The sequence below is a fragment of the Fundulus heteroclitus genome, unplaced genomic scaffold (genome assembly GCF_011125445.2).
Source record: "Fundulus heteroclitus isolate FHET01 unplaced genomic scaffold, MU-UCD_Fhet_4.1 scaffold_87, whole genome shotgun sequence".
NCBI classification, from domain to species: Eukaryota; Metazoa; Chordata; class Actinopteri; order Cyprinodontiformes; family Fundulidae; genus Fundulus; species Fundulus heteroclitus.
This window is the reverse complement of record NW_023397329.1, coordinates 332572-345564: the sequence shown is the minus strand read 5'-3', so window position 1 is coordinate 345564 and position 12993 is coordinate 332572. Positions and strand designations below refer to the sequence as shown.

General features: G+C 41.1%; 2 protein-coding genes and 1 long non-coding RNA gene across 8 annotated transcripts in view; 1 reads left to right on the top strand and 2 right to left on the bottom strand.

Moving 5' to 3' along the window:
* Nucleotides 1-12993, bottom strand: part of LOC105919040 (neuronal PAS domain-containing protein 3) — a 1017839-nt gene that overhangs the window by 742561 nt on the left and 262285 nt on the right. The gene's annotated exons all lie outside the window — the stretch shown is intronic.
* LOC118562335 lies at nt 1645-3062 on the top strand. The gene is made up of 3 exons (XR_004930569.1): nt 1645-2075; nt 2343-2721; nt 2917-3062. It is a non-coding gene; the product is annotated as an uncharacterized LOC118562335 (long non-coding RNA).
* LOC118562333 (general transcription factor II-I repeat domain-containing protein 2A-like) lies at nt 8979-11165 on the bottom strand. The gene is made up of 2 exons (XM_036134643.1): nt 10203-11165; nt 8979-10074 (listed from the first exon to the last, which is right to left on the bottom strand). The coding sequence occupies exons 1-2, from the start codon at nt 10296-10298 to the stop codon at nt 9109-9111; spliced, it is 1062 nt and encodes a 353-aa protein (XP_035990536.1). The 5' UTR covers nt 10299-11165; the 3' UTR covers nt 8979-9108.

The following is a 12993-nucleotide window of genomic DNA, read 5'->3' as shown; positions in this document are numbered from 1 at the left end:
TGATTATTCCTACACAGTAAATTCCACAGTGTTAAATATGCAGTGTCACTGACACTGCATGTGCAGTGTCACTGATTCTTTCAAAGTTGTTACAGCAACAACTGGAGTAAGATCCCGCCCAGTGTTGGTGAAAACATACGTTGTTAAAATAGGCGGTGTGAAACGTACTCTGGAAAGCTCCGCCCACCTCCCCGGTCCAACAGAAATTTCAGCCAGCCATTTTCTTCATTCTTCATCTCGAGCGACTGCAGTAAGTTTTTTTCTTATTCACTATCAAACGCATAATTTGTCCTTTTAACAGACCCTGCATTTTTAGAATTACTGTATATCATTGTTAACTGTGAACCTCGGCTGGTTTTATTTCTTCAAATGCTGAATTTCAGAAGGCTAATGTCTAGTGTCCGAGTGAATGTCAAGTCCATGTACGAGTAGCATAAAGCTGGCTAATTAACTATAACATTTAATCGCAGTCAAGCTATCAAGAGTTATGTTAATTTAATTTTGTCATTATAGCCTGGATGTTTGCTTGTGCATTCCTTTGCGGTGTAAAATATTGTAAAATAACGAATATTGCTTGTGTAGGAGTTGGCTAGCTAGCTAGCTAAAGTTCATGCTCGAGCGGGTACAAAAAAGAGCCACTAGTGCTGTAAAAAAAACTAGGTAATGAGAAAGCATTGTATTTTTTATCATTGCAGGTTGTATTGACAGACATTGTCGTTTAAATGTTTTGGAGATATGGCTGTTTTTTTTATAAGATTACATAAATGGTTTATATTGAGATTCAAAGTTTCCCTCCTTGTCTCTTGGCTACCGCTAATGATAGCTTACCCTACCCTGTTCAAACATGGAAGCCAAGTGCGGTGATCAGTTGCTGAGGCAGATGGCGCCGAGTTAAAAGAAACCATAGCAACACGCAAGGTTCCCGGTTGGGGGGGAGGGTAATACGGTTGTATTTATAGAAATTTGGCTGTTTATTTATTTAAATACGTATTTTGGAACGGTCAGAAAAGCTTCCCGGTCCAGATAGCTAGCAAGCTAGCGTCAGTGGTGATGCACGCTCGTCATATATCCCTCCGCATCATAATGCACTGGAGCTAATCCTGACATAGGAGCCAAGGGAGTAAAGACAGGAAGAGAAACTCTGCCCGTATTTTCTGCAGTTTACAGCTACAATGACTGGTGATAACTGCTGAAAGTAGATCATGCGGTGCAGATCAACATTTAGAAGATTGATTGGTTCTAAAGATGAATTTTTACACGCTGATAACATTGCAGAAACCCAACCCAAAAACCATATAATGCTTATTAATTTGTCTTTTTTTTATCTCTAAAATGTAAAATTAGTATTATTTTAAATGTAAATGCTTAATACCATTTCTATCTTTTTGTTTAAGAGGCAAAAAAAATCTTTCGGCATGAAATATTTATTTATTTACATATTTGTTTACACATTGTGTAAATATCAGTTATTAATGATTTAGCCATTATTGGCCAGAGTTTAATATTTTATGGCACCAGGATGTTTTCATTCCAATTCTGAAAAGTGCTTGAAAATAAAAAATAAAATATTTTTTTGTACAAGTATGTTTTTTTTCCTGGTCATTTATTACAAAATCGCATATTAAAATGCCCAAATGGGCTTTTACACTTTCAGAAATAAAAAGATAAAATATGAGTTTAATTTGCGATTATTCTCGAGTTAAATATTGAAATAAACAATTAATCACGATTAAAATTAATATAGTTTGACAGCACTAAATTATACGTAATAATTATACTTTATTGAACAGTATTCACCTCATAAAAGGTGACCTTGCTTCTGGCCTGTTCTGATGAAATGCGTGAGATTCTAATGTACCTACTCTCAAATTTGAGAGAATGCAGTGTATATAGTTTTTTATTGTATTAATGAGCACATAAACTTTAGCCCTGAACTATGCTGATTTTCTTTTCTTTTCTTTTCTTTTCTTTTCTTTTCTTTTCAGCAGGGAACATGCTGCTTAAAACAAAACTTGGTGATGTCCAAAAGTTTGTTAGAATAACAGAGCCAAATCTTAAAGAATTTTTGGCTGCAGGTAAAAAAACTGATATTGTGGAATTAAGATTTGCAGAAGAATCTTTAAATGCTAATAATCACTAGATTTAGCTGTTTTAAAGTGATATACTATAATATTATTGCAGAATAATTGAAAATTATAAGGTCTTAGGTTTTGGAATTTATCAACAACTTTTGTGTTTCCCTTTCTAGTCACACCCTTAAAAGTTGTTAAGATTAAGGCAGTAGTGAAATGTTATAAGCAATGATTTTTCCTGTTTTACAAGCTGTTGTGTCCATTTCATAGCATTTGCAAAGTTTGGTGTCCCAGCTGTAACAGAAGGTGTGAAAGTTGTCGACAGTTCAGGGACTGAGTTGGATGAAGATGTTTTTGAGGATGTGGTAATGAATCCCTCAATTGGAGTGTTGACCATCAAATATGACTCAGGTTTGTCTCTAATCTATATTATTTAAAGGATGGGTTGTCTAATGAAGATTGTGATTATTAGAAGTGACCGGTTAATTTATTTCCATTTCTCAATTCATGATGAGAATCTGTCTCAAAAGTAGCTTCTCCTGAGCCGTCCCAATCATCATCGCTCAATTCTTGGGACTCTGAAGTTACAGACATCATTCCTGGTAGTCCCTCCAGAAAACGCCAGAGGCTGGATGCGGAAGCTAAGCATGTAAGAGTTTTGATAATATTTACATGATTTGAAGAACTTGTTGAGCCCGTCACTGTCTGGAGGGAGTTTCTCTCTCCAGTGTTTGCTCTTTTGGTGCAGCATAGAATAGAAAATCTCTTTATTGTCTCACAATGGGGAAATGACGTGTTGTGACATATTCCTAGTGTGTTGAATTCTTTTGTGTTGTGTTTCCAGTTGGTGGAATCAAAAAGGTTCTTGGCACAAGATTTGACAGCAGAAGAAACAAAACAACTGGGACATATGATCAGGTCATTGTAACCGATATATTTGCATATATTCCAATTTTGGAAACACTGAAGACAATTTTTCAAAACCCAGAACTTTCAGATCTGTTCAAGCCAAGGCATGTACCCAAGGAAGGTGTCTATGCAGATGGCAACTATTTTTTTTTTCGTGACTTAAAAAGTACTTGAAGACTGAAGGATTTAAGTGATATGTTTTAAAGAGAGAAATCATGTGGGTCCAAAAAGTTTCAGGCACAATTGGGGCATATATCTTTTGCATTTCTCGTGTTTTGTGTGCCTTTTGTGGCAAGTCATTTGGGCTCGTTTTAGTGGATTTGCGTTTCCTGTTCTTGACCTTGAGAAGGGATTTAGTTATTTCAAAAACAAAGCTGGTTCTTTTAGATGATATCCGAATGTGTGGTACTCAAGAGTCTTCTGTTTAAAAATTGTGCACAAAGTCAAGGAGCCGAGACAGCTGTAAATGCACAAACTGCTGCACAACATACACAACGTCCTAAACCTCACATACAGGACTGTCTCAGAAAATTAGAATATTGTTATAAGTGGCTTTATTTTCTTTCCTGTAATGCAATTAAAAAACATGAAATGTCATACCTTCTGGATTCATTCAAATCACTGAAATATTGCAAGCCTTTTATATATGGTTTAATATCATGATAATGGCTACAGCTTAAAACCCCAAATATCCTATCTCAAAATATTAGAATATCGTGAAAAAGTATACTAGTAGGCTATTCAACTAATCACTTGAATCGTCTAATTTCCTGAGCCTTGAAAAACACTCAGCTTGGTTCAGTAAACTAAATCACAAGTATGGGGAAGACTGCTGATCTGACTGCTGTACAGAAGACCATCATTGACACCCTCCATCAGGAGGGAAAGACACAAAAAGAAATTTCTCAAAGAGCAGGCTGTTCACAGAGTGCAGTTTCAAAGCACATTCACAAAAAGTGTATTGGAAGGGGGAAATGTGGCAGGAAACGCTGCACAACCAAGAGAGGTGATCGCAGCCTTAACAGCATTGTGAAGAAGAGCCGCTTCCAGAATTTGGGGGAGCTTCAAAGACAGTGGACTGAAGCTGGAGTCCAGGTATCAAAAGCCACTGTTCACAGACGTGTCCGGGAAATGGGCTACAATAGCCGTATTCCTATGGTCAAGCCACTTCTGAAGTCAAGACAACGGAAGAAGCGTCTGACTTGGGCTATGGAAAAGAAGCACTGGACAGTTGCAGAGTGGTCCAAAGTCCTCTTTTCAGATGAAAGCAAGTTTTGTATGTCATTTGGTAGTCAAGGCGCCAGAGTCTGGAGAAAGGCTGGAGAGGCGCAAAATCCAAGTTGCTTGAAATCCAGTGTGAAGTTCCCACAGTCAACAATGGTTTGGGGAGCCATGTCAGCTGCTGGTGTTGGTCCACTGTGTTTCATCAAGTCCAGAGTAAATGCAACTGTGTACCAAGAGATTTTAGAGCACTACATGCTTCCATCTGCTGAAAAGCTCTATGGAGATGATGATTTCATTTTCCAGCATGATCTGGCACCTGCCCACAGTGCCAAAACCACCAGTAACTGGTGTACTGACCATGGCATTACTGTCCTTGATTGGCCTGACAATTCCCCTGACCTGAACCCCATAGAGAATTTGTGGGGTATTGTGAAGAAGAAGCTGAAGGACACCAGACCCAACAATGCAAATGAGCTAAAGGCCGCTATTGAAGCATCCTGGGCATCCATAACACCTCAGCAATGCCACAGGCTGATTGCCTCCATGCCACGCCGCATTGATGCAGTAATCTGTGCAAAAGGATTCCCAACCAAGTACTGAGTGCATTAATGGACATTTTCAAATGTTTGATTTTGTTTTGCTGTTATAATTTTTTTTTTTACTTGGTCTGAGGAAATATTCTAATATTTTGAGATAGGATTTTTTAGTTTTCTTCAGCTATACGCCATAATCAGCGAAATTAAAACAATAAAAGGCTTGCGATATTTCAGTTGATTTGTAATGAATCCAGAATGTATGACATTTCATGTTTTTTAATTGCATTACAGAAAATAAAGAACTTTATCACAATATTCTAATTTTCTGAGACAGTCCTGTATATGCTGTCAAACGCATTTGTCCACTAAATTCACTTGAGTATTTCAACACAGCCAACAACTTTTCTGCATGATATTTTAGAGGGAGTTGCTCAGTTTGAAGTCAAACTTGTCCTTCATTACATTCAGGAAAACTTCCTAAATGCTGAACAACTCGCTGGTAGAATACATGCCTTTGACTATGGTTGCAAACCGTCCACCTTAGAGTCAAGTTGTTTGATGGAAGTAATGATTTGGGGTTAAATGCCATACAATCTTGGTGCTTGCTACGTAATATGCCTTTGCTCTTTGGTGATTTAACAGACACAGATGACAAGCACTGGCATCTTCTATTGCTTTTGCACATTGTTAACATTATATTTTCACCAGTCCTTTCTGAAGGAATTACCTTTTATCTCAAACATTTAATCATTGATCATCATCGGCTCTTCAAGCAGTTATTTCCTACAAATCAATGTGTTACCAAAGCATCACTTCATGATACACTACCCTCGTACTATAAGAAACATTGGCCCAGTTCTGCACACGTGGCGCATGAGGTATGAAGCTAAACATATTTTTTTTAAAGAAACAATTAAAAAGCTTTAAAAATGTTACCAAGACATTGGCTAAAAAGCACCAAAGTTGTGTGGCAATGTATCAGGAGTCCTTTAGCAAGCAACAATTCATCTTAGGACCAGGTAAGGCAAGGCAAAGGCAAGGCAAATTTATTTATATAGCACAATTCAGTACAAGACAATACAAAGTGCTTTACATGATTAAGATATACCAAAATAATAAAATGTAGATAGAAAATAGAATAAAAGCAAGTAGGGATAGAATGTAGTAACAAAAAAGAACATTAAAAACAGTAAAACTGTTTAACTAGAACAGTCAAAGGCAATTTTAAAGAGATGTGTTTTTAATTTTGATTTAAAAGATTTAAAAGAACTCAGGCTTTCCACACTTTTACACAGGTAAGATGGTGACACTAAATGATTTCAAAGAAGGTTCAGAGATCGCTTTCAAATTTGGAGCTGCATTGTCTACCAGTGTGTTTTCTGCAAAGTGGATGAAACATCATGGTACAGAGTACCGCCGTGAATTCATTATCTGCACTGAGGTTGCATTTGAGATGCCTGTGTTTTGTAAGATCAAAATTATTGTTATGAAAGATGACACTGTATTGCTCTGTGGAAAACTGATGGAAACTGTGTTTTGACGATCATTACCATGCATTTAAGGTCAGGGTGCATCCAGACAGGGTTCTTAAGGTGTTGAACATAGATGAGCTGGTTTACTTTAGACCATTTGATTTACAACTCAAGTATGGAACGACAGATTCCTCTTTGTATGTTGTTCCTTATTGCCATTTTATGCTGACTTAAAGCCAATGTTTTAAATATTGTATTCTTTTAATAGGTTTCTATGAGACAGTATTTTAGCCTGACATACTGTAGTTGATTGCTGCTAATAAAGTCATTGAATTTTATATTTAGTGTAAACTTGTTATTTTATTTGCATTTAGGGTGACTCCACAAAAGATTCCATCCAGTGTAAAGTTAACACTAAGATTTATTTGCAGAAAGTGTTAAACTTCATTCACACTATAGAGTGTTAAAATTTTGCTCTATAGGAATTTATTTTTCACTGCAAGGAAGTAAATTAACCAACACAGTAGTGTGTTATATCAACACTTAACAAAGTTGTTTTACTCTCCAGTGTTAACTTTTAGTATCTACATGCGGTGTTATTCTGAACTGTAAAATTGTAATTACACTATTCAGTGTAAGCCAGTGTTAATTGTTTACACTATTTAGAGTTAATTTCACTCTAAAATTCTAAACTCTATGGAAAGAGTTAATTTAGCACTAATTCAGAGTGGGACCAAATACACTCTGAAATGGTGTTAAAATCAACTCTTTAAGTGTTACTTTAACACTACAATATTCACTGTGTACAGTAAAAATATTAAAACCAATATATTGTCTTTAGATGCAGAAAAAGCATTTGATTTTATTCGCTACTCTACATAAATTTGGTTTTGGCAATTTTTTTTATAAATTGGTTAAAAATTTTATACAGTTCTACAACAGCCTGTGTCAGGACAAATAACCAAATATCTTCCAGCTTTAGTCTCCAGAGGGGCACTAGGTAAGGATGCCTGCTTTCCCCATCCCTTTTTGCCATCTTTATAGAACCTCTAGCAGCAACAATTAGACCAGGGATGGGCAACTTCCATGATAGGCAACTTCCATGATATTTTTTTTCAGCATGACCATTGGAGGGCCACGGGCCACATGACGCACTTCAAATAATTGGATATGAAAGACGCTACAAATGATTCTCAATAAGAAAAAAATTTGTACGAATTTATATCTGTATTTTACTGCACCAACATACAACTATATTCTGCATATAAATGCATTTTAATATGTCCTTAAGCAAAAGACACTTTTAAAAAAAAAAAAGTGCAAAAAGGAATTTGAACTCTTTAATATCAAAGAACAAAAAGTTTGCTTAAAAAACTGATTACAAATTGTTTCTTATGGACATGTTAAAATGTATTTATTTTATACACAAACTAAGACAAAGCTTTAAAAAATGCAAAACTGAACTCTTTAATAACAAAGAACAAAAAAGTTTAAAGGGGAAGTCCGGTCAACAAGGAAAAATCAGGGTATCATTAGCTATAACTAAAACTAATACGTTTGTGGTTATTTAATGAACTTATCTTTAATCAATAAGAAAATAAAAACATAAATTGTCGTCTGAATCACTGTGTATGGGGGCTGACATTACTGCCCATATTTGGGCAGTAAGGGGCGTTTGACATCACATCCTGTGGCGTGGAAAAGCGGAAGCGGCGACAGCATTTCTCTCCGCTTTCCATGCAAAGTCAATAGGAGCCGTTCTACATAGCTGCGATCATCAATAATTTTTTCGGATTTCCAGAGGACTTCACCACTGACATTCCCAAGAGCTATTGCTGAAGCAACAATGCCCACGTGCATGGCCATCAGATGTTCCAACACAACTGGTAAAAGTAGAAAAAACATTGCTTATTTCAACTTCCCGATTCATGAGCCACCGGGCTCGTTGCTGGATTGCCAACTTGAACAGAGCGGATTTGCCATCTAACTTCTGGCCAGAGAGAAAACACGTTATATGCAGCGACCATTTTGAAGAAGAATGTTTTGAACATGACATGAGAGCGAGGAATTTCGGTAAGTTATGTTTTATTTTAGAATTTTTTATTTAGAATTTGCGGGGATGGTCACCGAGCAGTGGGGCGGAGGGATACCACATGTGATGTGGTATCCCTCCGCCCCAGCATGTGCTGGAACGCTCTTATATTTTAATATTTATACAATAATGACCATCTGCCCTATTTACTAGAGGGCAAATATATAACTTAAGTTACTTCAGCGATCTCTCCTCCGCTGTGTGTGTGTGTGCGCTCCGCTACAGCGCCGGCGGAGCGCGCGCACACACACACACACACACACACACACACACACGCGTGTATACATATATACTGTAGGACCCGACTGAGTTTGCACTGGAAATAGGTACGCTGGATTCCGTCAAAAGTCCGGTTTCTGTCAAGAAACTCTTCTAAAAAAATCCATATCGCTATCAGATGATGATAGCTCCACGGAGCTCTCATCACTGTCACTAAGTACTTCATCACTCTCTGCTTCGTACAGAACACCAGTCGTCGCCATCTTGGAAAATAGTGCGCCGTGACAGAGCGTTGAAACTTGCTCAACTGCGGGTCCGCCGAGTGACGTCAAAAAATGGGAGGTGACAGTACTATTCTTGACCAAGATGGATTCCTCCACATAAACATGATAAAATAAAAATTATTCATAATTAAAAAAACGTATAATTTTTTGCACAGTATGTAGTAGTTTTATATTTAAAGTACTTTCAGTGGTTTGAATTCTGATTTTGACCGGACTTCTCCTTTAAAAAAACTGATTGCATATAACTTACATTGAATAATAGCAGAAAACTAGACCACAGAGGCCCAACATTAATAAAGGCTAATGAGAGACCTGTGGTTTGGCCTGCTGGCTCACAATGGATTGGATGTCAATGTCAATTTTTGTGGTCCCAATGCGCATCAAATAAAACAGTGTTTCATTGGTGAGTCTGTTTCTCTCTTTGGATTTTATGTGCTTCATGTTGGAAAAACTGCTCTCGCAAATGTAAGTGCTCCCAAACATACTGGCCATTGAGAGGGCAAAATCTCGGAGACGTGGAAAACATGCCTCAGGAAGAATCCAAAATGAAATTCCCCTCTTGTTGCGCTTTGCTTGAAAAAACGGGTCTGCCTGCAACTCGCAGAGTTCGAGCTGCAGCTCCGATGGTTGTGCGCTGACCGCAGCAGAAAGGGGGTCTGTGAACAGCGCAATTCGTGGTTGCATCTTGTGAAAATCTTGGAAACGATTGTTGAATTGCTCCTGTAATTTTTCGAGGTCTGCTCTGTATTTCTGGATTTGTATTTCGCACTGGCGGCTCTCTTTGCGAATCTCAGCGCATGCGGGAAAATGTGCCAGATTTGCAGGAGGGGAAGAAAAGCCATCAATGAAGAGCACGAGCTTGCGCTGAAATGCGGTCATGTGAGAATAGAGATCACACACTGTTTGATCTCTCCCCTGTAAGAGTGTGTTGAGGTGATTGAGGTGCGCGCTGATGTCTGTCAGAAAGGCCATGTCATAAAGAAACTTTGTATCTTTGAGCTTCCCGCAGTGCGCACTAATGCTGTTCTCCAAGAACACTGGTATTTCCGAGCGCAGTGCAAAAAAACGCTCCAGACACTTTCCTCGACTCATCCACCTGATATCCGTATGAAGTTGTAAGTCCCCATACTCGGCATCCACTTCATCCAGAAAGGTGATTAACCTCCGGTGACATAGCGATCTGTTCCCTCCTCTGATGATATTAGTGACTTTTGTCACCCAATCCATGACGTGGCCAAAGTTTAATGTCTTTGCGCAGAGGGCTTCCTGGAAAGATTAGAAAAAAATAGTTGCGGTTATAAAATATATTGTTTGTATGTCGTTCTATTTTATGTAACCACGGCACAACAGTTCTACAGTAGCCTACATCTCACAATTAATATGACGCTACTCACCTGATGGATGATGCAGTGCAGTATAGGGCATTTTACTCCGCTTTGCCTGAGTAGCCCGGCGAAACCTGTGTCTTCCCTGCATCGCAGGTGCGCCATCCGTAACAACAGCTGACAGCTTTTCGAAGCCACCGTATTCACCCACAGCACTGGTAACGGCGTTGAATATATCGCTGCCTTTAGTAGAGTCGTGCAGAGATGCAAATTTCAGTAACTCCTCGTGCACATCAAATGAATTGTCAATCGTTCTCGCAAAAACCAGCAGTTGGCTGACATCTGTCACATCTGTACTCTCATCCAAAGCTAATGAGAAGTATTTGCAGTCCTGCATGACTTGTTTCATTTTTACATCGATGTGATCGTGGATGTCAAAAATCCTGCGTGTTACTGTGCATCGGGATAAGGACACAGCTTCAAAGTTTTTAGCTATGTTGTTGTCACCAAATGCTTTGGCCATTTTCACCGCGCACCTCTTAACAACTTCTCCATCCGACAGTGGCTTCTTTGCACTGGCAAGTTCGAGTGCCACATCATAAGACGCTGTGATGGCTGACTCCTGACACGTCGTAGATTTTGTGAAAAAGTGCTGCTGTTTACATACTTTTGCTTTGAGGTCTGCTACTACAGCGGTTCTGGCAGCTCCAGTGTATTTCTCAAATTTAACTTTATGCAAGGTGTTGTAATGTCGGCCTAAATTATAATCTTTCAGGGCTGATAATGTCTCCAAGCAAACTAGACACATTGGCTTTTCTTTGAATTCGGTGAAAAGGTACTCTTCTTCCTATTTTCTCTGAAAAATGCGATTTTCTCGGTTAAGTTTTCGCTTGATGCCGCTGCTCGTTGCCATGGCTCCTGACTCTTTCTCGCTGTTGCAAAGCGGCCCGCACCCGCTATTGTTGGGCACGGTGCGCCTCTATCGGTCAAAAGTAGAATTACATTTTTAAAAAAATATTATTATTAAATTATTATTGATCTATTCGCTGACCGCACTGAGTGATGACGGTGGCCGTGTGCGGCCCCCGGGCCGCCAGTTGCCCATCCCTGAATTAGACAAACTAATGCTGTCAAATGCACAAAATGCCCTTGGACGGGGCCCCGGCGGGGCCTCAGGGGGTTTGGGTCCCATGGGGTATGCCGCTTGGGGTCTGGGCCGGTGTGCGCCCAGGTGTCTGCCCAGGCACGGGGATGTGGGCATTTGGAGGGCTCTGTGTCCGGACTCCTATCTCGGTCCTGGTCCGTGCCGTCCCCCGGTGCAGGTTTCGTCGGGGGGGGGGGGGGGGGGGGGGTCTGGAGAAGGTTGGGAGCCTTGGGAGGGGGCGTTACTGGAGGTTGCCACTTTCTGATGATGCCACTTTCTGATGATATTATGCATTTTAGATACTTTCACTAAAACATTTTCACAGCGCATATACATGTAGGCCATTGTATGGGGGGTGCGGGGTAAAGACATCTGGGGGGGAGGCTTATGTTGTGTGAGCCTCACCTCAGATGGCTCCTTCCACCCCCTCTCGCATTCAGACATTGAGGGTTCTGGGCAGTTGCTTGGAGGGGGTGCGCTGGCACCAGCTACCTTCCAGAGGGGGGGTGGACTATGCCGGGCACCCCCTTTGGTACTCCCAGTTTTAAACACGCTTAAGAACAACACGCAACAACACAACAGCTGAGCGGGCGTAGGGATGATCCCTCGCTCTCCGATTGCCGCATGGAGTCTGGGGCCTGGAAGAGAGGCAGACCGCCAGGTCCGAGGTCTGTGGGGAGTGGGGTTTTTTGTGGGGCCCGGGTGGCTTGCCGGGGCTGGGGCTGATGCCTCTGCTCTCCCCAAAAAGGAGTGGGGGGAGGGGTGGCTAGGGTAAGGAGGGGGAAGGAGTGGGCTTAGGTATTTAGGGGGGGGGGGGTTTCTGGTTGGGTGGCTCATGCGGTTAATGTTGGCCCCCTACCCCGGGGGGCTTGGGCCAGGGGGCGTTTGGACCGGGTGCGGTATGGGGGGTGGGGACTGAGCAGGTAAGGTGGATTGTGGTGCCCCACCTCACCCCAATTTGGGATTATTGGATGTGTCACGTGCAAATGTGTGGAAGGTTTGTGTGTTTTTATTTATTTATCTTTAGCCAGTGCATTGTGAGTGGGGCGTTAGGGTGGGAAGGTGTGAATGAGTTTTTTTTTTTTTTCTTGCCAGGTTCGGTTCCGATCCGCTCCCTCTCCCAAGAACATCTCAAGTCTCCACTAGGTGCGGAGCCCTTCCCCCCTCTCCTGCCCCCCTCCGCTGGCTGGCGCTTTGGCCCGCTGGTGCATTGGTGGTCCTTGGGTTCGGGCGGATCCCCGGGTGGGTGCCGATTCATTCCTGGCGGCTGCTTCACGGGGTCTTGCCCCCCGGGGCTCCCGCCCCTGGGGCCTGGGGGCTCCGGCGCCCATTGCGGCGGCTGGGGGATTTCCTCGGGTCGTCTCTCCTCTTCCCTTGGTGGGGGGGGGCCTCCTGTGTTGCCCCTCCTGGGCGCCCTCCTTTAGGGGCCCCTTTGGGGGTCTGGGGTTATGGGTCCCCTGGCGCCTACCTCGGTGCTCGTGGGAGGCAGATCTTTGGTTCTTCACATCCATTATTGACCATTTTTCTTTTGGATAAATTTTACATACACAAGTGCACTCTCACAAGCACCTAAAGGTGCTGGGTTCCAGGTACTCACTGTTCACTTCTACACAGAATACCCATCATTTATTTATTTAAATATTTATTTTCTCTTAGCTATCACATTATATGTGATTTAATGACTTCTGCATTTAAATTCTGACAAGACAGAAGTTG

What these genes read in the sequence shown, in the direction of transcription:
- LOC118562333 (XM_036134643.1), bottom strand. Translation starts at nt 10,298, where the DNA reads ATGGCGCACCTGCGATGCAGGGAAGACACAGGTTTCGCCGGGCTACTC. An exon ending in TGCACTGCATCATCCATCAG is followed by an intron (nt 10,075 to 10,202) that starts GTGAGTAGCGTC and finishes TAATCTTTCCAG; the next exon opens with GAAGCCCTCTGCGCAAAGAC.